Source organism: Corvus kubaryi, unplaced genomic scaffold (assembly GCF_017639235.1).
Source record: "Corvus kubaryi isolate FWS band 111438036 unplaced genomic scaffold, C.kubaryi_AGA036_p1.0 37300, whole genome shotgun sequence".
NCBI classification, from domain to species: domain Eukaryota; kingdom Metazoa; phylum Chordata; class Aves; order Passeriformes; family Corvidae; genus Corvus; species Corvus kubaryi.
In genome coordinates this window covers 19,733,212-19,760,754 of record NW_024581093.1, presented here as the reverse complement: position 1 = coordinate 19,760,754, position 27,543 = coordinate 19,733,212, and the positions used below count along the sequence as shown (strand labels likewise).

Here is a 27,543-nt window from a genome sequence, read left to right as displayed (position 1 = left end):
CAGCTCAGGAATGGCTCCCCTGGGCTTCCCCGGTCCCGCCCCGCCCGGGCCGTGAGTGCCCGGCCCCGCCCCGCAGCCGTGCCCAGGAAGCGGGAGCAGGAAGCTGTGGGGCCGCGGGGATGGTGGGCAGCGGCCCGGCGGTGAGCGGGGAGCCCGCGGGCAGTGCCGGGGCTGGAGCGGGGCTGGGAGCCGGCGCTGCCCGGGCCGGGGGTGCGGAGCGCGGCCGCGGGCCCCTGGCAGGCGGCGAGGGCCGGGCCGCGGTGCCACCGGGGTGTGGCGGGCGCTGCCGGGCAAGAGCCGTCCGTGTCCTGCCCTGCGTGTGCCTCGTCTGTTCCCTCGCACGGGCTTTGAGGCTGCACGGGCGGCACTGTGGCTCCCAAGTGCGTTTAAAACCCTCCGCAAGGCCGTAGGTTGTGGTTCTGGTGTGGCAGCGCTGTTGTGGGTGAGGCTGCTGTGTCGGGAACCAGCTCTGCAGGCTGCTGAAGGCCTCTGTAATTTGTCCTGATGCACGTTGACCACATCCCTGCTGTCGTCCGCAAATAAAAGGATTAGTCTCTTGCCAGGTGGTTTTACCTGTGCTTTGAATTAACCTCTTCGTTTGTATTAACAGAACCTGACACGCACAGTGAGTGCTTCTGGTAAAGAGGGAGGTGTGTGTGGTGTGCAGCCGATAAGTAACAGTGGTTAATAATTGTTTTGTTAACTGACAGTGTAAAAGCCATTGCCACGGGCCTCATCGACGCCATATGCACAACAGGCAGAGCGCCCATGGAGAGCAAGGTCTCCCAGGCCCATATCCCTTCGCTGAAGACCCCAGCAGCTGTGATATTGTCACAGCTACACGTGTTACACAAGTACATGTTCTGAGGGTGCAAAGTGTTGCAAGAGATGGGAGTGTCCTCAGATGTGAGCCAGGCTGGATATTTTTACAAAGGAAACATTGTCCATTTCATTTTCTCCCTGTAGTTGTGCTAAACAGCTATTATAGCATTGGCTTTTGCGGGTAGTGAAATGTAAGAAATATTATGTATTAGAATATGTTAGGAAATATTATGTGTCAACATGTTAAGAATAACTTTGTTATGCAGATAATAACTAGTTAATGTTATAACTGGGGTCAAAGTTACAAGATACTCATATAGCTTGATTTATAAGATATCTATATCATCTGAATCATAACTTTTTATACCTATATAATTTGAATGATAACTTTTTTATACAATGTAATAGCGAGTGTATGGTTAATTCATCGCTTAATGCTCAAATAAACGGAAACTCGCCAAGTGAATAATTGCAAAAATAGACAAGTATAGCTGGATAAAGGAAGCAGCAGGATGTACTAATGAGAAGTTGGCAACAGTGAAACCAATTAGCCACAAAGTACAGAATTTAAACCGGTTGGATCCAGAAAGACCCAGGAACACCATAACTGAGCATGCTCTAAAGGCAAAGTTGAAAAGTTCAAGATATGAGGAGGACGGGAGCCTTCATCGGAGAGGACCCCTGAGGACCCTCATGATCATCTACCCATGCTCTGAAAGGCGGGTCGGGGGAGGAACTATGTTAATCCCTTCTAAAAAAATGCAAATTAGTTCTCGGAGAAAAGCCATGCATCTGCATTGTAGTTTATTAATATGCAGGATGTTAAAGCATACAGGCGGGAAGTTTGTGTAAGTGGCTGTGCCTCTGGCTATGAGCATACACCCAGCGCTGCGGGCTCTTGCTTTAAGTGACCTTTGTCCCCTTTTGTCCCTTATTAAGTTTATAGAACTCCAAAAAGAGGAGTGGGCTTCGTTTCTCACACAGTGGAAGAAGAAAAATCACTTACAGTTGCTACTGTAAATAAAAGCATTTCAAGCAGGTTCCTTTAGGTAGAAAATTCTACTCCTCAAGGCACAGCCCCACTCTTTTTACATTGAATTTACATTTACATTGAATGCAATGTGGAATCTGCTCAAGTAGGAACTGCTGGGTGATGCTTACTGAGATGTGTTTTTTCTTTAGGATGCGACTGTCTCCAGACTGGAGAATATTGAAGAAATGATAAGTAAATGGATTTTTTTTTTTCTCATTTAAGGTATGGAATGGCAGAACTGGTAGAAGCAGGATACGATGTTCGCCAACCAGACAAAGAAAATGTGACTCTTCTTCAGTGGGCAGCAACAAACAGCAGACAGGAGGAGCTGGTGAAGTAAGCCGGGAGTCCCTGTGACAGTAACGCAGCGTATTCTGCCACTGTTACCTATAATCGCTTTGTTGCTTTTGTACTGGAAAAGGAACACGGTGCCTGAGAAGAAAAGGGTAGAATTCAAATTTTGATGCACTTAGCTTTGTGTCGATGTCACTGGAATGTAAAGACAGCACGGTTTCTTTAGATGTGAAATCATGTATTGCATGAAACCATTAGATTTTTCATGGGTTTGTTTCTGTAACAAAGATGAAAGCTGATTTTAGAAGTACCTTGCTAAAGACTATATTTTTTCTTCAACATTTTCTTGAAACAGTGTCATTTACTGCAAAAGCACTTCTGTCCATTTGCTTCTCTAGTGAATTTTTTACTAGGAGTCATTTACTTCTTTAGCTGTGTTATCATTCGTATCATGTTTTGCTATTTTGTCTGTTCCTGACCTTCCTGTGTTGTTATTACACAGATATTACATTTCCAAAGGTGCGTAGTGGATCAGCTTGGTGGAGATTTGAATTCTGCGCCCCTGCACTGGACCATTAGGTAATGCTGCTTGCAACCACTAGTTGCAAATCTCTCGGTATTGACAGCTGTGGTAGCGTTTTCTGAGATCCGCAGAACAAAGCACTGCTTGGCTGGAGAAAACATATGCTGAAATAATTCTTCTGGGAAAACTTGTCCGAGTGCAAATTCTCCCATTGGAAGATCAGTGTTTTCTTCTGGATGATCAGTCTTTTGCCAGAGTCAGAGACTTGGATGACTGCTCAGAGGAGAAACTACTGTAGAATAACCTCTGTATTCTAAATGAACACTTTGCCCTAGGCTCATTCATTAAGGTATATATTTAATATAATTTGCTGAAAAAGCCATGAGAATCTGAGGGAAAACTGGTTTTTGTGTGGTCTCTATGAGAACTATAAGGGCAATGCTTTCAATAAAATATCAGGTTTTTAAATCATCTCTATAGTTTCACTTCACACCTCGTTATAGACAAGGACACCTTCCCAGGGGACAGCAGCATCCAAAGGAGCTGTGCAGGGATGTGCAGATGCCAGAAGGGACTCTAGGGCAGTTGGACACGCTCCAGCGGGCTCAGCCCCCCGTGCTGGGGCAGGGAAAGAGCATGAGGGGACCTCCGCTGCAGAGGAAGGAGTGGCAGGGACAGGGGATGAAGTGATGGCAGCAAATGTCAGGAAGGAGGGGACAGAGGGATATTGGTGGGGAAAAGGGAGACACAAGAGCTCTTGGGAACCTGAAACCATTAACGCTGTCCTGAGAAAGCCCAGCACACTCCCCCCTGCATAGCCCAGCCCCTTACGCAGGGGAAGCCATGGCTAAAATCCAGGAAAAACAGTGCTGTGGATCCAAGGAATCAGAAGCAGGATCTGTGTGGAGGGTGTCCCTCACGGGAGGCACATGAATCGAACTGAGCGAGGCTGGGGCAGGAGGGTCACGCCGAGCAGAGAAGGGGGACCCTCTGTCCATGCCAAGGCCCAGGGCAGCCCTGTCCCGGGAAGTGCACAGGGAGCGGATCCTTGAGCTGCTGCACGTTCGCGCTGCCCTCGCTCAGCCGGGAGCCCCCTCATTGCCCAGGGGGAGCTGGTGGCAGTGGGGAGTGGGAGAGGGAAGGAAGCGGACAACAAGGATCCGTCCTACACCTCCATGGACTCCGACGCTGCGTTCATGGGCTGCGCCAAATGGCTGCCCTGTTGGGAACAGAACCAGAGACCTCCATCAACATCCTGATTTACTGCTCCAGAAAAAGAAAAAAGAGAAAAGGAAAAAAGAGCAATAAAAACAAAGGAGGAAAAAAATTAGAAAGAGAAGAGAAATAAAAAGACTGAGAATAAGACCTGGAAGGAGGAGAAGGAGGAGAAGAAAACCAGGAAGGTGCAGACAAACAAGAAGAAGGAGGAAGAAGAACAAGAAGGGGAGAAATGAGCCAGAGGACCAAAGCCCAGGTCAGAGCAGTGATCCCCACCACAAGTGCTCAGCACCCTCTGCCTGATGCCCAGTCAATCCCACCAGGGTTCAGCCTCTCCTGACCAGCTTCCCCAGTTGTTAGCAGGACATCCTGTGGTCTGGAATATCCCTCTGGCCAGTCTGGGTCGGCTGTCCTGGACATGATCCCTCCAGGCTCTTTGTCACCTCCTCGACAGCAGAGTATGGGACATGGAGTGGCCTCTAGGACCCTGCAGAGTCCTTGAGGAGGGCAAGCCCTGCTTAGCAACAACCAAACTATCCACCCGTGATCCAGAGCATTCCCATCCTGCATCCAAACGCAGCACTGTGCCAGTTCCTGGGAAGAAAGGAATCCCACTCAAATCCAGAACAGTGGGAACACTCAGTTCTCTGGGAAAATCCAAATTTATTTAACACACATGCTCCTAAGGAGATCTGACCGCCATGGGTAAACACTTTCCTGGAAGTCAGAAGCCATGTCAGGGGAGCTTCCTGAAGATGGAGGAACCTCCTTGGTTTCATGTGGATCATGTCCGCTGCAAAGCACGGAGTGTTCCCTCCTTGGAACAGCCAGAGTGCCATGGGAGCTCTGGGCTGACAATTAGTAGCTCCAAGACTCTTGCTACTGGGACACTTGTCTCTGGAAAAATCATCTTGCACTGGGCTGACCTCTGCATTTACTTCCAGGACTTTCCTGGCCATCTGCATCCTCAGCCACAAGCAGGTTCTGCAGATCGACGTGGCTCTGGGGGAGCAGGGACTCCTGTCTGGGGGAAAAGAAAACAAAGACAACTTGTAAGAAGAGAACCTGGAGCTTCTAGTTAGAAGAGAAAGGACTATTCCATAGAGGCAGGGCCGATGGAGGAAACTTTCTAAACTGGAACAAGCAGCAGAAGCACAGTAGTTTTGCAGAAGAAATTCCCCTCCCAGCACTTGGCTTAGGGAAAAAGCCTGATGTTTCTATGAGAGACTTGTTCATGTCTAGTATTGGGTAGAAGACATCTGAACATTTAGACTTATTGGCTGTCCAGGCTCACGCTATTCGAACCTGAAACTATTCTAAAAGCTAGAGATGCTTGGAAGAAATGTTTTCTGCTCACACCACGACTGGGGACCGTGCATCATTCATACCTTGCACCTGTCCAAAGGCCTTCCTCCGTCTGCGCTCCGGCAGCTCTCACCGAGGCTCTGGCAGTGTACTAGTTTGAAAACAAACTAGTGGGAGACACCAAGTCAGAATAACAATTTAATGGGGAAAGAAAAGGAAAAAAAGTAAAGGCAGAAAACACTGGGTTAAACTGACAGAGTCAGGATACAACCTGACACCCTGTTAATCAGGATGGTGGTAGCAGTGCGGTAGAATGGTGGCTGCAGTCCTTTGAAAGTGGTGATCCTGTAGAAAGGGTCTGCTCTTCCTCAGAAGGTCCAGTGGTGGCTATGTAGCTCCTGTCCTCTGGAAATCCAGTGGAAAGGTTGTCTCTGCTGTTCAGAATCTCAGATTATATCTAGGATGGAATGCTTTGGTTCCTCCCTCTGGGTGGAGCATCTCACAATGGGATGATGAGTCATGAGGCCAGGTGTTGATGTGCCATTAACAGAAAGATAGTCCGGGGGGAGGAGGCAAGGAAACACTGCCCCACATGGTTTCAACAGCTCATGAGGATGGTAGTAGAATACATGGCAACCCAGGACATAATCCACCCCTTATTCTATTACCATCTGTATCATCCCAAATCAATACCTTCCTTAAACTCTACACACACACACACACATACATATATACAATGAAACCCTACATACAGTTCTCACTTAAGATTAGGTCTCCTTGTGGTACACAACAGCTTTCCCCATCTTTCTGCATTACCCACCAAGTGTAACCAGGTCCTTGAGCAAAGACAATCCCACAGATGGGTGTGCCTTTGCCTGAGGTGGGATTAATCCAAACAGTCTTTCCTAAAATACCTCTCATGCATACCACAGGGACTCTATCTCCATCCACTGTGTGCAAGGGTTCAGACTCGGCGGGACCAGCTCGATTGATGGACCCTCGGGTACTGACCTTCCAAGTGGCCTTTGCTAAGTTCACTTCCCAATTTTTGAAGGTCCCCCCACCAAGTGCCTTCAGGGTGGTTTTAAGTAGTCCATTGCAGCATTCAACTTTCCTGGCAGCTTGTGCATGGTAAGGGATATGATATATCCATTCAATACCGTGTTCTCTGGCCCAGGTGTTTATGAGGCTGTTCTTAAAATAAGTCCCATTGTTTGACTCGAGCCTCTCAGGGGTGCCATGTCTCCATTCTCCACTGGACTTACGCACTGGCTGTTGAAAGGTGAGCGGGCCTTGCTGACCATCCCTTGGCTCTCCAGTTTACGAATCATCTCATGGACGGGAACCACAGAGTCTCTGTCGGTGCGGTATTGCCGGCGGTGCACTGTTGCTCTGGTGATTGGCACCTGTTGTTCTTCAACTCTCAGCAGTCCCACGGCAGAGGGGTCATCTGAGAGGCCAGGCAAGGTACTCAGTTGTCTCCACAGCAGCTATTCCAAGAGCCCAACAATGTCCTTTTGGGTCTTTGAAATATCCATTTCTGAGATAGTCTATGCCGAGGATGCATGGGGCCTGTGGGAGTGTGTTTTGCTTTGGTTCAGTCCGGGTCTCCCCTCGAGTTTTGTACCTTTGTATCTACCCAGTTTGTATCCTCCCAATTTTCTGCCAATTACCCCATTTCCCACCTTTGTCTCCTCCCTGGCCCTTGCCAATCGTGCTGGCACCCCTCCCAGGCTTCTAGAAAGTTCTGGCAGGGGCATCATGTGATTGGCTAAGGGAAAAAAGATCCCTCCCTTCCTCTCCCATGGTTGGTTCCCTGATACGCTTTTCACCCTGTTCACCACACCCTTCCCTTCTCCGATTGGTTCCCTCCCATGTTACCACCCACCCATAAATCCTCCTGCAGATGCCTTCGGAGCTCGCTCAGAGCTGGGTGTTCCTGGGAGGTGGGACCTCGTCTCCGAGGGCTCAATAAACTTCCAGATTTAACCCAGATCTGAGTCTGCCTCCTCCCTCCACCGCTTGCCTCCATCGCCACGGTCCTGTGGAAGGACCCACGAGCCAGACCTCTGGTCTCCCGGAGTCCGGAGGCTGGCCCCCGCAGCCGACTGCGTCCGGAGCTGACCGGGCTGAGTGGGATCCACTCCAAGGGGACGCAGAGGCAGCTTGGCGCCCATCGCGGGGCCCCCGCCTCCATCGGACCCCGCGGAAAGGACTGGTCGGCTCTCTGAGCCTGTCCTTGGGACGTCAAGCTACCCCAGTTGTAGCACGCTCCGTTTTAGGGAGCTGTGCTCCTGGGGGAGAGGACGGTAGCTCCACCTGCGCCAGCGGAGTCGTCCTCGGTGGAGGATTGGTCGTCTGGAGCCCGCCTGGACACTGAGGGGTAAGTATTTTCCCCCGGGGGGGGGGGAATCTACTTCAAAGCCGGTAAAGGCTTTTTGGGACTTACGGTCCCTGGCTCCTGAGGAGCCGCTAGGCTGCGCAGCCCCAGGGCGAGTGTGTCACTTGCCTCCGGTTGGGATTTAGTGTCCAGGGTTTATTCTTTCGGCTTCAGACGTTGTGCTGTGGATATGGGCGCTAAACTGTCCACAGCACAGAAGGGGGTATATATCCAAGTTGTGGGACTCCTAGAGGGTGGGGGGAAACGTTTTTCTAAGGGGTGTTTAAAAAGGTTTGTTCGCTGGCTGTTCTTGCACTTCCCTCACTGCTCCCAACATTCGGTTTTAAGCGTTCCCTTTTGGAACGCCGTGGGAGCAAAATTGGCAGAATCACAATTGGCAAAAGAGAAGGATTTAGATAAGTTTTCTTTATTATATTTACAAATTCGGTCTGCTTTAAACAAAAAAAGGGAGAGGGAAGGACAGCCAACCCCGGGTTCCCCAGTTGCTACCCCTAAGTCTTCTCCTAAGCCCGTGTCCCCTAAACCGGGCATCCTGAAGAGAGCAAACCGCGACGCTGCGCAGGGTTGCTATCGACTCCCTGGCTCTCCTCGGGATTCCCGGTCCCCCCGCCTGGACAGTCCTGGCCAGACTGCCTGGGGCTCACCCCATTCCCCGACTTCCCCAGTTCTAAGACCCCGAGTTCGCTTTAGCTTCACCGAAGATTTAGAAAATGGCTTCCCTACCCAAGGAGGACAAGATGGCGGGCGCCGCATGGCAGAGACCCCCTCTTGCCCTCCCTCTCCTTCCCCATCCTGAAACCCTTTCCTCCCACTTTCTAACCCCTCCCATCCCAACTCCTCCCCGTACCCTGACCCCTCCTACTCCCAAGTTGGGTCCGCCCTTGCTACTCCTCCCACCCCACTTCAGTGTATGCCCCCTTGCTCCGCCCCGGGGGGTTGTCGTAGGTCCATGTCCGGTCGCCACCCACTTCCCGCTTCCGGTTCCCACGCCCCTACCTCCGGTTCCCACGGTTGGCCCTCCGGTTCCCATGGTGAGTGGCTGGAAGGGGGGGGCCTGAGGACCGGAACCCGGAACTGGACCCCATCCCTTCAGTCGCTCCGGTTATTTATCAGAGGTCCCGGAGAGGGGGAATGACCCATGCCAGTTGGGAACCCCTCTCCCATCAAACAGTTAAGGAGCTCTGCAAAGCGCAGAAGGAGTTTGGGAGGGAGAGCAAATATTTTCGCGGCCTTTTACAGGCAAATCTCTCCGGAGCGGTAACGACGCCTTTTGATCTGCGTCAACTTTTCTCATGCTTACTTTCCTCGGCAAAGTTTCTGCTCTGGAAATTGGCATGGGAAAGGGAGCTCCGCCGACTCCTTCCAGTGCTATTGCAGGGATCCGATACGGCCGTTGATGCCGATAATCAGGCATTGACAATGGACCATCTGAGCGGCGAGGGGGAATGGGCTTTGGTGCCGAAGCAGGCCCAGGGTTTGCCTTTAGAGGTGCTGCAGCGGGTCAAGGAACTAGCCGGTAAGGCATTCCTTGACCTGAGGCCGGACGCGCCTGTGGAGAGCTACTCGCAGGTCCGACAGCAGCCCACGGAATCATTCCTCAGATTTGTAGAGAGACTAACCCGAGCCGTAGAGTTGCAGGTCAGGCAGCCGGCGGCCAGAGAGGAGGTCATCGTGGAGATGGCAATGGCCAACGCGAACCCCCAATGTAAAGCAGCCATCCTGAGCCTCCCTCTGGACCCTCCGCCAACAATACAAGCCATGCTAGAAGTCTGCGCTGCGAAAGCGCCGCACCTGCAACCTGCCGGCTCGGACAAGCAAAGACCCCGAGGAATGGCTTCTGTGAGAGCAGCTACACCACGCCCTGCTGCAGACCAGAGGAGAACCACAGGCCAAGGCATCCGACCTCCATCGAAGAACGCCCGGAGGCAGCCACAACAGCAGACCCGGAACACCTGCTTCCTCTGCAACCAGCCTGGACACTGGACCAAAGACTGCCCGCTCAAGCGGGAATTCCATCAGTTTAAGAAGGAGCAGGGGTTGGGGGGACTCGTAAACGAGTCTCAAAAAAACTGAGTGGGGAGCGCGCGCCCGCCCCGCGTGAAGCTAAAAAAGGGACGGGACGCGAGGGGGAGGAGGGGCTGGGGAGGGGGCAGGGTGTGATAAAACAAATCTACCGGATGTGACAATTCAGCCTGACTTGACTTCTTTCTCCGACAACTCTTTCAGGTTGCAGCTGTTGACACCGCTCCTCCTGAAGGACAGCGAGTGGCACGCCGCACCGGTGAGCACCGGTGGTGAGCTGGGGGCGAGAGACCAGAGCCCAGACAGGTATGTCATCGTCGGAGATGTTACTGCACACCACCAGAGATCGAAGTCGCTCCGGGGCTAATGACATCTAGTCCCGAAGGACCCGTTCTCTGGCTGCGCTGTGTCCGTCCACCTCTGTTCCTGCCCAGAGGGCAGATGGTCGCCCAGGCTATCCCTGCAGGAGGGCCACACCCAATAGTGTGTGCCACCCATGTAATAGGAACAGGGAAGCCGAGGGTGGACTGCAAAATCAACAGAGGGGAAGAAGTCCTTCACCTCAAGGGGCTTCTGGACACAGGGGCGGATGTGACGATCATTCCCACACGGGAATGGCTGGCACATTGGGAACTGCAGAACGTGGCAGGGCACGTACAAGGTGTTGGGGGCATACAATTGGCAAAACAATCTAGAAGCATCGTACAAATTAAGGGGCCGAGCAGACAATTGGCCAACATACGTCCGTTCGTACTTGATTACAAGGAACCCCTCTTGGGGAGGGATCTCATGCAGCAGTGGGGAGTCACTATTGACATTCCCGACCCCCCACAGAATTTTTGCGCAGCGGTCACTGAGGAGCGCCCTACCCAGAAATTGACTTGGAAAACGGACTGCCCAGTTTGGGTAGAACAGTGGCCGCTCTACAGCGAGAAATTGGAGGCGCTCGAGAAGCTCGTGGAGGAGCAGCTTAAGAAGGGGAATATAGTGGAGACCAACAGCCCTCGGAATTCCCCTGTCTTTGTAATTAAAAAACCTAACAAAGACAAATGGCGGCTCCTCCAGGACCTTCGCCAAATTAATAATGAGATTGAGGACACGGGCTCTCTCCAACCAGGGATGCCGTCCCCAACGATGCTTCCCCAAAATTGGAATTTGGCCGTAATTGATATTAAGGATTGTTTCTTCCAAATTCCTCTACACCCTGACGATGCCCCACGTTTTGCCTTCTCGGTTCCGGTCATCAACCGAGGAACCCCAAGAAAGAGATACCATTGGAAGGTGCTGCCACAGGGCATGAAGAACAGCCTGACCATCTGCCAATGGTATGTCTCTTCCTTGCTTGCCCCAGTACGCGCAGCCGCAAAGGAGGCCATCATCCTTCATTACATGGATGATGTCCTCGTGTGTGCCCCTGATGATGACATGCTGGCGAATGTGCTTGACCTGACAATCGGAGCATTGGTTGCTGCAGGGTTCGAGCTCCAGCAAGATAAAATTCAAAGGATGCCACCTTGGAAATACCTGGGCCTTGAAATTACCAAGCGGACCATTGTGCCACAAAAATTGGCAATCCAAACAAATATAAAGACATTGGCGGATGTCCGCAAACTGTGTGGATCTTTAAACCGGGTAAGGCCGTGGCTGGGTCTGTCTAATGAAGACCTAGCCCCCCTTTTCGATTTGTTGAAAGGGGGAGAGGAGCTTAGTTCTCCCCGGACGCTTACCCCAGAGGCACAGACAGCCTTGGAGAAGGTGCAACACCTGATGTCCACCAGGCAGGCAAGCAGGTACAGGCCTGACTTGCCGTTTAGATTCATCATCCTGGGCAATCTGCCGCACCTACACGGGGTCGTCTTCCAATGGGAAGACAACAGGAAGAGCAAGAAGGACCAGGACCGGGGGGACCCCCTCCTGATAATAGAGTGGGTCTTCCTCAGTCATAACAGGTCCAAGAGGATGACGCGGCCACAAGAGCTGATGGCTGAACTGATCCGGAAAGCTAGAGTCCGGATCAGGGAATTATCGGGATGTGACTTTGACTGCATCCACGTACCCATCACGATGCAGATGGGCCAAATTACTAAAGCAATGTTGGAGAGCCTGCTTCAGGATTGTGAAGCCTTGCAATTTGCTCTGGAGGGTTACACAGGGCAAATTTCTTTACATAGGCCGGCCCACAAAATTTTTAATTCGGAAATTCAATTTGAGTTGAGTACAAAAAGTGTTCGGAGTAAGGAACCTTTAAAGGCCTTGACCGTTTTCACTGACGCGTCTGGGGCTTCTCACAAGTCTGTCATGACTTGGAAAAACCCCCAGACTCAGCGGTGGGAGGCGGATATTAAAGAGGTGGAAGGATCACCTCAAGTCGCTGAGTTAGACGCAGTCGTCAGGGCTTTTGAAAGGTTTCCCGAACCCCTAAATTTAGTTACCGACTCCGCATATGTTGCAGGAGTAGTCTCCAGAGCCGAGTATGCCATCTTGCAAGAGGTCTCCAACACAGCTTTATATGAGTTGCTCTCAAAATTGGTCAATCTAGTCTCCCACCGAGAGCAACCCTATTACGTGATGCACGTCAGGTCACACACGGACCTGCCCAGGTTCATCGCGGAGGGCAACAGGAGGGCAGACGCCCTCGCTGCGCCAGCCATGATGGCCCCGCTCCCGGATATATTTGAGCAGGCCAAAATCAGCCATCGGCAGTTTCATCAAAACGCCCCTGCCCTGGTCTGGCAGTTCAACCTGAAGCATGACCAGGCCAGGGCGATTGTGGCCGCATGTCCAGAATGTCATCAGTTAGCTCTTCCCGCCATTGGCACTGGCGTTAATCCCCGTGGACTCAACAGTTGTGAGGTGTGGCAGATGGACGTGATGCATGTCGCTTCATTCGGCAGGATGAAGTATGTACATGTGTCAGTGAACACCTTCTCCGGAGCCGTCTTTGCTTCTGCCCACGCAGGGGAAAAGGTTAGCGATGTCAGAAGGCACTTAGTGCAGGCATTCGCTACCCTGGGCATCCCCAAGGTCATTAAAACAGACAATGGCCCTGCATATTCCTCCAAGGAGTTCAGGGGCTTCCTGCAGCAATGGGGAATAGAACATAAAACGGGCATCCCCTATTCCCCAACAGGCCAAGCCATCGTGGAAAGGGCTCATCAAAACATCAAAAGGATGTTACAGCGTCAAAGGTCCCCAGAAAAACTAGACTCCCTGGTTGCCAGGCTCTCAAGGGCACTGTGCCTTTGAGAACCTGAACCCACCGATTGTGCGGCACTTTGGAGGGTCTCGGCAGCTGCAAATGAAGGAGAAGCCTCCGGTGTGGATCAAAGACCCGGAGACTCGGGGGATACAGGGCCCCCATAAGTTAATCACGTGGGGGAAGGGATATGCTTGCGTATCCACCCCCAAGGGCCCTAGGTGGATCCCATCGAGATGGGTGAAACCGTGTGTCTCCCATCCCGCCGGAAAAGGAAGTCAAGCAACCCCTAAGACCGGGGTAGGCTGACCCCATGCCCTCTGGACCCCAACTTTACCCCAGATAGGTCCTTGTTTTAATAATGTTCTCTCTAAGTTTGTTTTAGTTGGAGACACCGGAGATGGATCCTGCACCATCCGCCCGAGCCATCACCAGAAGCCTGCAGCTGGTCATCATCTTGCAGCTGCTTCCCTGGCCTGTATCGCTGTGGATCGTTCCCCAGCCGGCAGCAAACGTATGGTCGGTCCTGGCACGGACCATGGGCCAGGACCACATATGTTTGTCCACAGCCGCGGCCCAAAACCCGATGGCTACATGTCTGGTAGGGATCCCTCTTGGGCAAGAGGAGCTTACATCTCTCCTTGAAAAGCTCAAAGCCACGCAGGCTCTGACGACGCCCGCAAGTAAGGCTACTGTCGCTAAGCCACCTGTCAACCTGCACCGTCCCCGGGTACCCTATCGGAGACGGCCTCCTTTCAGCTGGCACCGCAGGGGGAAACGCAACACCGATAACCCCCTGGAAAAGTGGCTGCCCCTGCTCCCGAAGACTAGTAGTGAGCCCCAAGAGCTGGATCTCTTGGGATCCTATCCGGCTCACTACTGTGTCCAATTTCAATTCGGGTTGTCCCCGGATCGGGAGGCTTTTAAAAACATAGCCCCGAACCGTCGTGACTATGGGGCAGACAAATGGTGCCTGGCCGTCAGCGGGGTGACCACCGACAACCCACATAGGTCACACCCAAAAGGGTTACCCCGAGGACTATTCCTCATCTGCGGTGACAGGGCGTGGGTAGGCATCCCTTCTCGCCTGTTAGGAGGCCCTTGTACCATTGGCCGCTTGACGCTGTTGACGCCCAACCAAACTCCAGTGCATGATTGGGAAAGGAAAAGAAACAGGACTTCCGAATTGGCAATTCGAAAACGTGAACTTTCAAATCTGGACCAAAATTGTGACTCGGAAGTTGTTCATTGGGCCAGACCAAAAGGGGTTGCAATCACCACATTATTGCCGTGGGTGGCTGCAGCCAAAGCGTTAGGGGAATTAGGTCATTTGGAATGTTGGGTCGTCAAACAAGCGAACCTTACTTCAAGTGCCCTGAGTGAACTCCTAAAAGACGAGGAAATAACCAGACAAGCCACCTTATAAAACAGGGCCACTATCGACTTCCTACTCCTCCTCCATGACCACCGGTGTGAGGAGTTTGAAGGGCTGTGCTGCCTAAACTTGTCATCTAGAGCGGAGAACATCCACAAGACTCTCGACAAGATGCAGGCCATGGTATCGCAGATCCAACGTGAGACGGGTGACTGGCTCGGCAGCATCCTCAACGGATGGGGACTATCAGGATGGGCAGTGTCTGTTCTCCAGACCGGACTGCTTTTGTTTTTCGTCCTTTTGGTTACCCTGATTATGTTCGGACTTCTCAGAAGACTGCTGTTTAAATTGATTGCGAGCTCCCCCTCCCCCGTGGACATTGGCCAGGCCAAAGCTCTCCCGGAATCAGAGCATGAGCCCATGGCCCCAGAGTCGCAGTGGTTTGGGGACTTATATCCAGACTCTGAATATTGTCCCCAACCCGAATTTGAGTCATCATAAAAAACAAAAAAGGGGGAGATGTGGGAGTGTGTTTTGCTTTGGTTCAGTCCGGGTCTCCCCTCGAGTTTTGTACCTTTGTATCTACCCAGTTTGTATCCTCTCAATTTTCTGCCAATTACCCCATTTCCCACCTTTGTCTCCTCCCTGGCCCTTGCCAATCGTGCTGGCACCCCTCCCAGGCTTCTAGAAAGTTCTGGCAGGGGCATCATGTGATTGGCTAAGGGAAAAAGATCCCTCCCTTCCTCTCCCATGGTTGGTTCCCTGATACGCCTTTCACCCTGTTCACCACACCCTTCCCTTCTCCGATTGGTTCCCTCCCATGTTACCACCCACCCATAAATCCTCCTGCAGATGCCTTCGGAGCTCGCTCAGAGCTGGGTGTTCCTGGGAGGTGGGACCTCGTCTCCGAGGGCTCAATAAACTTCCAGATTTAACCCAGATCTGAGTCTGCCTCCTCCCTCCACCGCTTGCCTCCATCGCCACGGTCCTGTGGAAGGACCCACGAGCCAGACCTCTGGTCTCCCAGAGTCCGGAGGCTGGCCCTCGCAGCCGACTGCGTCCGGAGCTGACCGGGCTGAGTGGGATCCACTCCAAGGGGACGCAGAGGCAGCTTGGCGCCCATCGCGGGGCCCCTGCCTCTGTCGGACCCCACGGAACGGACTGATCAGCTCTCTGAGCCTGTCCTTGGGACGACAAGCTATGGGCTTGTTTCTGCCACTCGTTCTCAGTTAAACTCACTTCAGCTACCAGTACAGTCAGCTGCTGTTGGGGTCCCTCCCCTGCCATGGAGCCCTGGGAGAGGGGCCCTGAGGGGACAGACACGGGGTTTCCCTGCCCCTGCTCAGCCTCGTTCCCGTTGGTTGGTTTGTGTTTCCCTGCGCGGGCAGAAGGACCCTTGGTCCCGTGACTGTTAACAGTTCCTGGGCAGAGCTCCGGCCATGCGGCTGGAGAAATAAACATCTCTCTGAAACAGCTATCAAGAATCTGTCTGTCCATATATACTTCGTTGCCACGGGACTCCTGGTTTGATATATGCGTGTTGTAGTATCCCCACTGCAACATAATGGTGGAGAATTGTGAGCAGAACGATCCCCGATCCCTAAGCGACTGATTTGTGTGAGTAAACCCTGGAAACTTTGGATTCCTCTTCTTGGTTTTGCTTTGCTATTCCATATCTAAACTATGGAGGAACCGTGGGAAGACTCTTGGCTCTCAGAGCCGCATATGGACATTTATCTTAAACTTAAAATGATTCTTGAACAACGATTTGTAAATTTTAGCTTGATTCAAGCTCAAAAAGAACTGAAACACTTCCTGGCATGGTTGTTTAAGAACTTTTTCTATGTTTCTTGGGATTTAATTCTTACCAAGGGCTTCTGGAAAACCGTTTGGACACAGTTAATATTGGAGTCAAAATATATGCCGATGGAAGAATATTTTCGTGAATATTATTTAGTTACCGAGACTGTTGAGCAATGTCAGCTGTGTCCTGGCGAAGGGAAGCCTGGCGCAGGGACCGTGCGGCCCAGGCCACGTGCACTGAGCGCTCTGCGAGCAGCAGCGAGGCAGTTCCTGCGTGCGGGCGGAGCCACGCAAGCCGCAGTGTCAGCGGTGGAGCGAGGAGCGGCGGGACCCGGCGGTGCCCGCCCGGCCCCGTGCAGTGCGTGGTGGAGCGAGCCCCGTGAACGCCCGGCCGAGTGGGGCGGTGCGCGGGCGGCGGCTGGCGGCGATGGCGGTGGAACAGAGCCGCGCCCAGCCGAGACGCGCGCTGGAGCAGGGCGCGGGGGGGGTCATCGCTCGGGGGCCCGGCCGAGATGTGGGTACAGCGCCTGGAAGCGGCAGCGAAGCTGCAACCAGAGGAGGCGACGCCCGGAGAACTGAGCGGCGCGGCCCGGCCCAGCCCGCGCAGCCCCGAACGTGACCCCGGGAAGAGTGCACAGGCACCAGCAGCCCCGACAATTCCAACACGGGAGCGACCGAAAGAGAGAGCAAAGACGCAGCGAGACAGAAAACAGCAGCCACTCGGAAAAAGGAAAAGATCATAGTAACTAAGATCTTAGGGATAGTAAAATGGTATAATGTTAAGCAAAATTATGGTTTTATAACAAGGTGTGACAACCAGCAAGACATATTTGTGCATAGAACTGCTATTCAAAAGAATAACCTTGAAAAATGCATCCCAAGCTTGGGAGATGGAGAGGTGGTGGAATTTAAAATTGTACTAGGGAGAAAAGGGTTACAAGCATCGCAGGTCACTGGGCCTGATGGTGTTCCTGTAAAAGGCAGTATATATGCAAAAAATCGTAGTCATGTTAGACAATATCTCCATTGTAAGCCCCCCCTACAGTCTCCCTTTCCTAATCCCACCTTTCCCTTTTACCCTATGTCCTATTACCCCCAGTGTATTCCTAATCCGTTTTTTCATCCATGGTTTCCCTCACAAAACCATGCTTTTGCCAATTGTTTCCCCAAAAATCCCTTTCCAATGCCGAGTGGGGGATGAAAAGGGGGAGGGAAGAAGTTAAACCCTCTCCTGCCTCAGTTTCCCCACAAAGCATGCTCAGAGATTTCTGTCTCCCTTCTGTCAGCCCTAAGATGTTCCACAGAATCTGTTTGGACATTTAAAGACTCAGGAGGGTGGCTTGTTTTGTCTTGAAACTGTTCTTGTTACGTTTATCCAGTTGTTTTCATTCTCCTTTTATTAAAATAAAACGGGTGAGATGTTGGGGTCTCCTCTCCCCTGCCATGGAGCCCTGGGAGAGGGGCCCTGAGGGCACAGACACGGGGTTTCCCTGCCCCTGCTCAGCCTCGTTCCCATGGGTTGGTTTGTGTTCCCTGCGCGGGCAGAAGGACCCTTGGCCCGGTGACTGGAACAGTTCCTCGGCAGAGCCCCGGCCATGCGGCTGGAGAAATAAACATCTCTCTGAAACAGCTATCAAGAATCTGTCTGTCCTATCTATTTCCTTTCCACGGGACTCCTGGTGTGATATATGCATGTTGCAGGATCCCCACTGCAACATCAGGGCTGTGCCCCTTCTCCTTTAGGGATGGAATGGGCGAAGGAGAAGGGCTTGGACCTGGAGGAGGTGGTAGAGAGACACAGCAGTGCCGCCACGGCAGAAGAGGAGATGGTAAAGAAAGCGCGTGTGCCACCTTGGGAGCGTGCCTGGTACAGGCACAGGCACACTGTGCTTATTTCAGTAGACTGGAAATAGAGAAACAGCTGGAGACAGATGTCTTAAAAGAACGAACAGGGAAGGAGAGCAAACATGTTTCTTGGAACAAAGGATTGAAAGAAAGCTGTCACAACCAAAAAAACCCCCAAACAATAGGATTATCCACTTCTGGATAGTGACAGCAGATGTGGATCCAGAGGACTGGTACGGGGATATCTGGGGAGATTCTGATGAACACAGTTCTGAAGGATTAGGGGAGTTAGAGGAAAGAAGCGTCTGAAAAAGATCTGTAGGTCCACGTGGCTGATACTCCCTCTAGCACTGTACACCCAAGCCCATGGATGGGACTGGAACTTGGTGGAACTCTAACTTCCCTAAGCTGCAACTCAACAGTTTCGCGCCTGCTCGAGCCCCGTGGCAACGGCCCATTGGGCACGGCGGGTCCTTCAGGGCTCGTGGCAGGAGCCCCTCGCCCTCAGAGTGGGCGGTGGCGGCTGGCCATCGCAGCACGCTTCAGCTGCGGCTTGTTCCATGCTGCCACAGTTTGCACTGTCGGGCAGCTGCTCCTTTTATTCTGTACACGCCGCCATTCCCTCCAGCAGTGACAAAACGAGCTGGTTTCCAGCAGTTCTCCACAAAACAGAACTGCTGGGAATGAAAAGCACATTTTGGTTTCTCCTGACCCAAGTGTGCTGCAAACTAGAATATATACTCTCTTAGAAGTGATTTTCATTCTACCACTAACAATTGTAAGCCAGCAACTTATCAAACACGTATATGTGATAAATGCTCACGTGTTAAATAGCAAGGGTCTGATTATTCGAGGACTCAAAAATACAGAAATGCTAAATGCTGAATCCCTGCACATTAACTAAAAGAATGACTAAAACCTCCCATTCAATTCCACACTACATTACTTATCTTTTAGTTAGTTTTGTATTCTACCAGTAATTTTCTTGTTTCGCTGTAAGCCTTTGCACGCATTTAGATGTCACAAAAGCATGTTTTATTTCATAGCTAGAGAATGGAATCAGGAATTTATTTTTCTTACCTTTTCTCAACTGGGGAGAATTCTGGGGATTTGTTGGTATGAAAAAGTGCGAAGCGTAAATACATATATAACGTAACCTGAGACTCGTAAGCATGAGCTTCAGCGTGCCCTCGGGCAGAGGGGACGCAGCATTAGCCTCCACAGCGTCCTCGCTGGACGACTTCGCAGTGGGAAAAGGCGCAAGATGGACGCGTGTGCTGGCTCCTCTTCGGAGGAGGCACGTCAGGTGGCCGTTGGATTTGGCTTGCGTCAGCCTGGAGGCAAAGAAGGCACGAGGGGCCTCTGGTGTGGGTTCCAGTGAGTTTATTAGCAGGAGGGTCCAGGGACCAGAAGGGCCCCGACGGGAATTGTGCACAGCTTTTTATGGGGGAGTGAAACAAGGCGGGGAAAAGGGAAGTAACCAATGGGGTACAGTCAAAGGGGAGGATACAACTTGACCATAACCAATGGGGAAAACAGGGAGACAGGAGTCACAACAGGGAACCAATGAACAACCAAACAGCGAAGAACTTTTCAGAACGAGGGAGGTAACTTGCACCCAGGAACCACCCAAGGGGAGGCGACCTAGCCTTCAGTGACATCCTCTGATCCGCCCTCCGACCCACTGTCTTGGGTGGGGAAATCCACCCAGTGGATGGCCCTGGTTTGACTGATATTCAATGGTCTCAGCCCAAGAGTGGGCTGAGCCACCCCAACACACATAGGTACAAAAAAGGCTTCTTCAGATGTAAAGCTGTATCAGCATACTGTACCTCTAAATGCCTTTGCAAACAATAATACAAAGTCCAGGAGTCCTTTAAAACCACTACATTCAAAATAAAAGTGCGCAGAAACAGATTTCAGTAGTATTCATGTATAACACAAGACTAGTAAGAAAGAGCCCTTTTTAGTTTACTTTGCTTAGGAGGGGTGCTCAGGTTGGAAGATTCATGTTCTAGTTCCTGCCCCAAAAACTGTGGAAGAATTTTACCTGAAGATTGCCCAAGGAAAGAACTGCCCATTAGTAAATGTGCGACTTGCAGAACTGCAGTTTTACTAGCAAGCACTTAAGCGATTTTTGTGCTCAAAGTAGTTTTTTGGGCACTCACATCCCAGATGGATATCTAAATAAAGAATGAGTGTTTTGAGTTAAAAAAGTACTTCCTAAATATCCAAACTAATGTCAATAAAGTTGTGTAGGATGCACAGAGAGAAGCATGAAGCCCCAGTGGCTTTACTGCAAATCACTCTGTGGTTGGACCTCTGTTAACTTCTGTTTTTCAATTGGTCCAAATGCTTGGTTTGATTCATAAATGAACACTATTTACATTTGCTAAAAGGAGCAACAGCTGAACTGCTGCTGCTGTGCTTACAGTTCCACACAATAATGTTCAGAGAACTAAAACCAAACGGCGGTTTGAAGCTGTACAGTTTGCACAGTATCTGTGCAGATCAGGTTGAGAGGTGGAAAAGCTGGGAGCAGAGGAGGACTGTAAGTTAGTAATTGTGTCTCCTGGTACCTGTTTTGTTTACCAATCCAAGGTCTAATTGCTTTGCTCTATTTTAATTTAAAAGTTCTTCCTTCCTGCACCTCATACGATGAAGAGTTTCAAGTCAAGCTTTTAAAAATGTTTTAATAATTTCACAGAAGTGTTTAATACTGAAAAATAAAGCTCTTCTTTCTACATGTGGCTGCTACTTCTCCAAGGATTTCATCCCAGCCAAAAAAAACAGGTCTTTTTTTCCTTTAACTTAAGGAGTCAACTAGTATCAAACATAAGGAATGCAGGATATTAACAATTAGCAAATATTAGCTAGGAGAGCCAATGTAGGAATAAGAAAGGTTTGAGGGCAGTTACAGCACATGCACAGGAACTGCCATCAGCTTTTCTTTATCACACTTGCACCTGTTAGGGACTGGAGCAGGGGCAGCACAAGTGCAAATAGCCACAGGAACAGCCAAGGGTTCTTCTTTGTCTTACTTGAGCCTTGCACTGGGGCACAAGATTGCAAGACACCGAATGCTTTCAGCTCACCATGGGATTCAGATCAGCTGTTCAGGCCTGCTGACACCTGGAGCTGTGCAGCAGATCTCAAATCCAGACTAAATCACCTGAGCTTTTAAAAACGTCACCATGTGCCAGTACGGTCATGACCACTGTGAATGAGATGCTAGTTCAGCAGCAATGAGGGAACAAGGATTTCCAGCACAAGGAACGTCACATGTCTGGCATTGCCAGGGTGCCTGGTCAACTACACATAAGCACTTCTGTCCTCATGAATCCTCACCTCCACTTTTCCTTCCTGGAGAGGACTCCTGCCAGCAGCTGAGTAAGGTTTGATAACAAGGTGGTGACAGACAAAGTTCAGTCCTGTTGCCTGTATCCTAAGTTCTCCACAGCCTATAGAACTTCCTTGTGAGAAATGCTAAATTGACCAAGATTCATTGCACATGTTAACCTGCCCTCTTCCCTCCACAAGCTCAAGCAAAACAAAATGAGATTGTGAAAACACCTGAAACCTTTTGTATTTTTATTGTGCCTCCTGGAAGTGCTTCAAGGTACCGCACAAGACTGTACAGATTGCGCTGTCCATGTGTGGCACACGCAGGAGACGGACAGATCCCCAGAAGTTTTCATAGGTTAACTCAAATAGACACAAATTATACGACCTAGCATTATCTCATTGTATACAAGGCAAACCCCAGAAAGTATCTCCGGTCACACAGAACAAGGGCACTGAAACCGAAAGGGAACTGAAACAGACCTTTTAAAAGTCTGTTTCACCAAAAATACTGTGTGCTTTTTGCAACTCTCTTTTAACAGATTAAAAATTCTATTAGTCTAGTTAGGGACCGCCAGCTTGGAGTTCCCAATTCAGAAGAAATTCAAGTGTAACTTTCAAAAAATAGGTACAAAGGGAATAAACAAATCTCCTTTTTCCTCTTTCAAAAGAAATGAATTGCCAGACCAATTTATCATAGATTACTCTTCTTTCTTTCATACACAGATGCATACAAATTAATGAAGTTATTCTCGGAGGATGAAATTAAGTTGTCAAGATCATAATCCACTTCAAAGGTAGGTCTCTCTCCAGAAATTACAAGAGCAAGAAATACAGCAAAGTGTGCAGTCAGTCCCCAGATCTTGAATGACCTTTTATGTTCCTGGTCATCATATATAAAGCAGTGTATCCGAGTTAAGTAACCCGAGGACATTCTATAAGAGAAGGTCTTGTATTTTAAGGGCTTGACAAAGTACTCCAAAGGCACAACAAAAACCTCGCTCACTTCATCTGGATTAGGAGTGGCCTGGAATGTATCCTCTATAAATCCTACAACTGGTGTCACCAAGTTATTCATCTAAAAAGAGAGAAACAAAGCCAATAAATCAGTAAATTTTTAAAAATCAACAAAACCCTCAAACACTTACGTTTGTACCAAGTAAAAATGTTTGTTATTTAAAAAACATTTCAGATGTTACAAAATTAGTACAAGAAGCCTATGACCCATCCTTAACTGCAATGCAGTTTTGTCCCCCTAACGGCAAGCTATTTCCTTTGACTCGAAAAATTGGAGATCATGTTTTTGTATTTGTCAAACATGATTTTACAAATGTTCTGTTCATCCTGTATAATCAATCATACAGCAGTTAGAAAGGCTTGTCAGTTTGCTACAGAAGTAAAACAGCACGCATGCTTTCTCATGGGTCTTCCTTATTTACTTTTTAAAATTCTGATTTTAATCCAGATTTTCCATATCACCCATCCTTCATCCTATTTCTGTATTATTTTCCCAGGATACAGGAATTTTCCAGAATATGGACGCATGGACCAGAATAGGTACGGAAATATTACTGCAACACATTTAGCTATAAAATGTAACACTTCTCGAAACACCTTATTTATGGACATTTTAATTCTAAATGTAATCCCTTCTTCCTCAGGAAGGCAAAATCTACTGAAATCATTGTTTGCATCAAGGCAACGCCAAAATTCTTTAAGCTACGTTGCTAGTTCTGTTTATTCACACTAACAAAGACCACCGTTCTGCAAAAAGGAGGAAAAACAAAGCAGTGTTTGTGGTATTTGATGCAAGGCTGGAAAGACTCCGTCCAAGTCAGAAGCACCAGGAACATATCTATTAAGAAGACAAAGTAACATCTGACATGTACAATATTGGTGGTCCCAATTAAACCCAGTTAATCTTTCCTACTGACTGAGGTAATTGGCTCAAAAGCATGGAAAATGTGATCCTTTTTACACACTGCCTCTGAACTACGTGGCTTTAAGGCATGCTGTGCAGAAATTATCATGTAAGAAGTTAAAGAAAGCTTTTTGCAATACAATTTCTAAAGTAGTTCTTTCATTTTTTAATGGGGAGAGGATATTGCTACCAGATAGAAAAACAGGAGGCACAGTAATGAACTGTCACCTGGTGAACAAAAACAGTCTTCAGAAACAGCAATTCCTCTGTTCTAAGGGAAAACTGATCCTGTGTAATACTGAATGCTGCTACTGAAATTGAGAACCTGTTAATTTACAAATGGTGATCTACACTCCAAAGGCACCTCTGTGAGTCTCCCTGCTGGAGGTCTCCACACAATCCTGGTGCACATCCCTTCTGGCGGTCCCTCTGTGTCTGCACAGCCCTGGAGTCAGCAGACACTGAACGAGACTCCTGTGAGGCTACAGCAGCCTGCTGGGGCCCTGCCTGGGTGAGTGAGCTCTGCACAGCTCCAGGGATGGAGATTCTACAGCCTGTCAGGAACATCTGCTCCAGTTTTGGGCTAACCTCATGGTGAAGAGTATTTGTTCGCTGCATCTCATCAAAATGTCCATGTTGCTGCTGTGTCCATTGCCTCGAGATGAGTTCTGGTATCCTCTCTACAAGCACCCAGGAGAAGAAAGCAGCTAAATCCCCCTGGTAGCTTTCGAGCAGAGCAAGTGCACCTCTCTCAGCCTCTTTGCTCGTCATCCACTCACTGTAACCCCATGACCATCCCCATGGCTCTCTGCTAACCTCTCACCAGCACAGCACTGGTACTGGTACTCCAGAGCATCACTAACTGGCGCCCCAAAGCTGGTCTCACAAATGCCAAGCACAGAGCAAGAACCCTTTCCCTGGGCTCTGCTGGACACATGGGCACTTGAGAGAGCGGCGCCTCTCGGCAGTTATCTGTTGGGAAAGGTCACTGCCAGCCTCACAAAAGAAAACTACCCAAACTTATTTTGTAATGATATGCTGACTTACTTTATCAATGCCAGGCATCAGCCTACAGATGACTTCCACCCTCTCTGGCTGGAGACCCACTTCTTCTTTAGCTTCTCGGAGAGCAGTGTCAATATCATCTTTATCAGTGGCTTCACTTTTACCTCCTGGAAAACACACTTCCCCTGGTGATCTTCTCAGCTAGAATGTAAAGGAGTACTACTGTTAAATGAAACAAGGTTTATGTTTCTTCTTGGATCCACACAGATGCGGGCTGGTATTGCGGCATCCCTTTATGTTTATCTTTCCAGTCAAAGAAGCCGGACATGGTGGTTTAGGTTTCTGCAGACCAAAAGAAATGTGCCTTAGCAAGAGTAGCTGCCTCAGAGAATGCTGAGCCTATCCCCCTCACATAAAGGCATAAAGCCTCGCTATCAGAAATACGCTGCACCTGTACAGCCTTGTGTAATTCACACTGGAGCTTCTGCTTTAGTACGGCAAAGCTTACATTCTGCACCATCTTGTTTGCGTAAACCACTGACAGATGAATGCAGACGGACAACTTGTAGAGCAAAATTAATATACTCTAAGAGCAAAAACTTCTGAAAGACATAATTAAATAATGTAGCTGTGAGAGATGAAATAACGTTTTGCTTCAGCCCAAAAAGATTATGGAGCAAAAGAATGAAAATTGTTGGTCCTGTTTCCTATTTGTTGTTATCTACAGTCGGGATGTGTTTTGTTTAATCTCTTGGGCGTTGCTGAGAGCCGGCAGAGGGGCACAGTTGAAGACAGGACCAAAACAGGAAGAAGGATGAGAGGGGAGGGGATAGAAGAGTTGGCGGTCGGGACAGAGCCTGAGTAAGCTCCCGAGTAGCCATTCAACGGGAACGGGGACTGGGAGCACCCCGGCCGAGCGAGGGTGTAACACATTGCCATTTCGTGGAAGCGCGTGTGCGTGTTCGCCTGCGGGAGGGAGACACGCACCTGACTCAGCTGACTCGTTACAAATTCCTGGTCACTGCTTCGAAGGCTGTGTCCCCGTTTAATTGTATCAAACCCTGAATGATTGCTAACATACCTTTAAGTTCATTCCAGTAATAGGCTTGTGCATCAAGGATCAGTAAAAAGCACATTTACAATCAGCTTATCAGCTATGTAACTGTGATTATTTGGTTTTTTTAAAGCAAGACCCAGCAACAGAAAAAAGTAATTTCTGAGTACAGACAGTTGATGGGAGACAGGGATGGAAAAGAAGAGTCCTAAAAGGAAACAAAATGCTGGCAAAAGAGTTCTGGGAGCCTTAGGCTGTTGCCTTTTAGGTATTAAAGGGAGAAAAGAGTAATGGTAACTGCAGACTGAAAAATCTCATTTAAAACAGCTGCACTGCATCGTCACTTTGCTCATGTAAGTAAAGAATCGCTGCCGACTCTGGAAATCACCATTTCCCGTCACGGCTTTCTGGGGAGCCGGCATGTTCCTGGCACGCGAACACCAGAATCACGGCAGTGTGAAAACACCTGGCCGTGCGCTTGGGAACAAGGGTCGGGATGAGGGTGCGCAGGTCCCGGGAGGGCGCACAGCCACGGCTTCCCGGGAAGGATCGCGCCCCTCGGAGCCCCCCCGGTACCTGCACGGACCGGACGGTGAGCAGCAGGTGCAGCCGCCCCCCCCGCACCATAAGCGGCAGCAGCACGGCGGCTCTGGGCAGCGGCAAGCGGGAGAACTTGTCCCCGACATCGAACTCCCTCAGGCGGCGCCGGGCGCTCTCCGTGAGCCCCTGCCTAGGAGCCGGCAGAGCGGAGCCCCGGCACCCTCCGGCCGTGCCCCGCTCATCCCCCGCGGCCCCCGGGCAGGGACAGGGCCCAGAGCCCAGCTCCTCCTCCTGCTCCGCCGCCATCTCCGTCAGCGGCTGCGGCTGCGCCCCGCCCGGCCCCGCCCCGGCAGCGACGCGCGGCGCCGCTGATCGGCGCAGACCTCGTTCGATTTTCCTTTCCTTTTCCGTTTCCCACTGCCGGGCGCGTCGCTGTGCCGGGAGCCGCGAGGCCGCTCGCTGCCTGCCCGACACCGGGCCCCAGTGCCCCGGACGTGCGGCGCTGGCGCTGCTCGGCTCCATCGATTCCGACCGGTCCCGGCTGAACTCTGGGATCCAAGCAGCTGCCAGTGGGAGAAGGAGCGTGAAAGTGCTGCATTCCTGCCCAAACAGTCACAGAACCGTAGCGCATGGAAGGGACCTTAAAGATCACCTTGTTCTACCTCCGTGGTGTTAGAAATGAACTAACTTTTAGATACAATTAAATGGCGACAAAGTCGTGGAAGCAAAAGACAACATTAGTAACGATGCAGCTGAGCTGAGAGCCGAATACACACGTGTTCTCCACTGAAATGGCTCCATTTTATACCTATGACTTCTGGGCATTCTCTTCTAAAATGTCCCACTTTTCCACAACAAAGGCATTTCTTGAGACCTGTCTGCCAGGTGGTCGTCCCCTGTCCCCTGGGCTCTCCTAACGTTGGGCTGAAGTCTTCCCTTGGGCACTCCTCTGCCTCTCCCGGCCTCATTTTCCAGTTTGCCATTTTAGTACTTGCTCTGCAGTGGCTACCATTAACTTGGTCTTATTTTTCTGTTTTTCATCATCCCTTCTAACATCAACTTCCTGAGCTTCCCTCAACAATTCACTTAATTCTTAATCACTCCAATGCTCTATGTTTTCCAATTTCTTCTTTATGTCTGGCCACGCTTTGGTTACAAAACATACTTTTAATAGTTCTCTGCCTGCAGCACTTTCAAGATCCATTCCAGAATACTGCTATGTATTCTTCCGGAGCCTTTGTAACCAGGCAGTGGGCGGCTCATCACGTTGCTGTTTATTTTCAAACACCTTTTCAAGATTCTGTCCTTTTGGTGCTGCCTGTTTAATTCCCCTTATCACCAGTCTTCTGTCATTGGACATACTATTCCTTCCCTCGATTATATTCTGATCCCAATTAGGTCTTACTATGGGGATTTTCTGTTCACCGATATTCCCCCTTGAATATTGGGTGGATTTTCTCTCTCCCATATTCTTATTCCTGCAATTCTTCTCATTTATCTTTCCTCTGGGGTAAATGGAGTTCCTAAAATAGATTGCATTTCCTCCCAGGTGTAAATACTTGGGCCTGTGATAGATACATATTGTAATATTGGCTTTCTGCAAATGTTAAAATAGATGCAATATGTATAAAGTAGCTTTGTTATTGTGATAGATGCATATTATAATATTGGCTTTCTACAAATAGATGCTATATGTATAACGTTAAAGTAGCTTTGTTATAAAGATGTAGTTTTGTAACAATAACGAATGCCTTTATTTCTGTCATTAACTAAACTTAGACATAATAGTAAAATAGCTAATATAGTTCTGCTTGTGGTAATTGAACTGTCTGCTTGGTTGGATA

At 49.9% G+C, this 27,543-nt stretch overlaps 2 protein-coding genes and 2 long non-coding RNA genes across 5 annotated transcripts; 2 read left to right on the top strand and 2 right to left on the bottom strand.

Annotated features, from left to right (window-relative positions):
* LOC121664423 lies at window positions 1–3,143 on the top strand. 2 transcript variants are annotated; one of them, XR_006016012.1, is made up of 4 exons: window positions 1–140; window positions 711–843; window positions 2,078–2,191; window positions 2,652–3,143. It is a non-coding gene; the product is annotated as an uncharacterized LOC121664423 (long non-coding RNA). The 2 variants fall into 2 exon arrangements; XR_006016011.1 differs by having other exon boundaries at window positions 55–140; window positions 2,078–3,143.
* A 1,393-nt stretch (window positions 3,144–4,536) lies between these two features.
* LOC121664424 lies at window positions 4,537–5,578 on the bottom strand. Its single transcript, XR_006016013.1, has 2 exons — window positions 5,279–5,578; window positions 4,537–4,914 (listed from the first exon to the last, which is right to left on the bottom strand). It is a non-coding gene; the product is annotated as an uncharacterized LOC121664424 (long non-coding RNA).
* A 4,180-nt stretch (window positions 5,579–9,758) lies between these two features.
* LOC121664421 lies at window positions 9,759–14,707 on the top strand. The gene is made up of 2 exons (XM_042027728.1): window positions 9,759–9,924; window positions 13,190–14,707. The coding sequence occupies exon 2, from the start codon at window positions 13,215–13,217 to the stop codon at window positions 14,238–14,240; it is 1,026 nt and encodes a 341-aa protein (XP_041883662.1). The 5' UTR covers window positions 9,759–9,924; window positions 13,190–13,214; the 3' UTR covers window positions 14,241–14,707.
* A 6,691-nt stretch (window positions 14,708–21,398) lies between these two features.
* NUDT7 (nudix hydrolase 7) lies at window positions 21,399–26,038 on the bottom strand. Its single transcript, XM_042027727.1, has 3 exons — window positions 25,736–26,038; window positions 24,148–24,306; window positions 21,399–22,257 (listed from the first exon to the last, which is right to left on the bottom strand). The coding sequence occupies exons 1-3, from the start codon at window positions 26,003–26,005 to the stop codon at window positions 21,874–21,876; spliced, it is 813 nt and encodes a 270-aa protein (XP_041883661.1). The 5' UTR covers window positions 26,006–26,038; the 3' UTR covers window positions 21,399–21,873.
* Window positions 26,039–27,543: the final 1,505 nt, after the last annotated feature.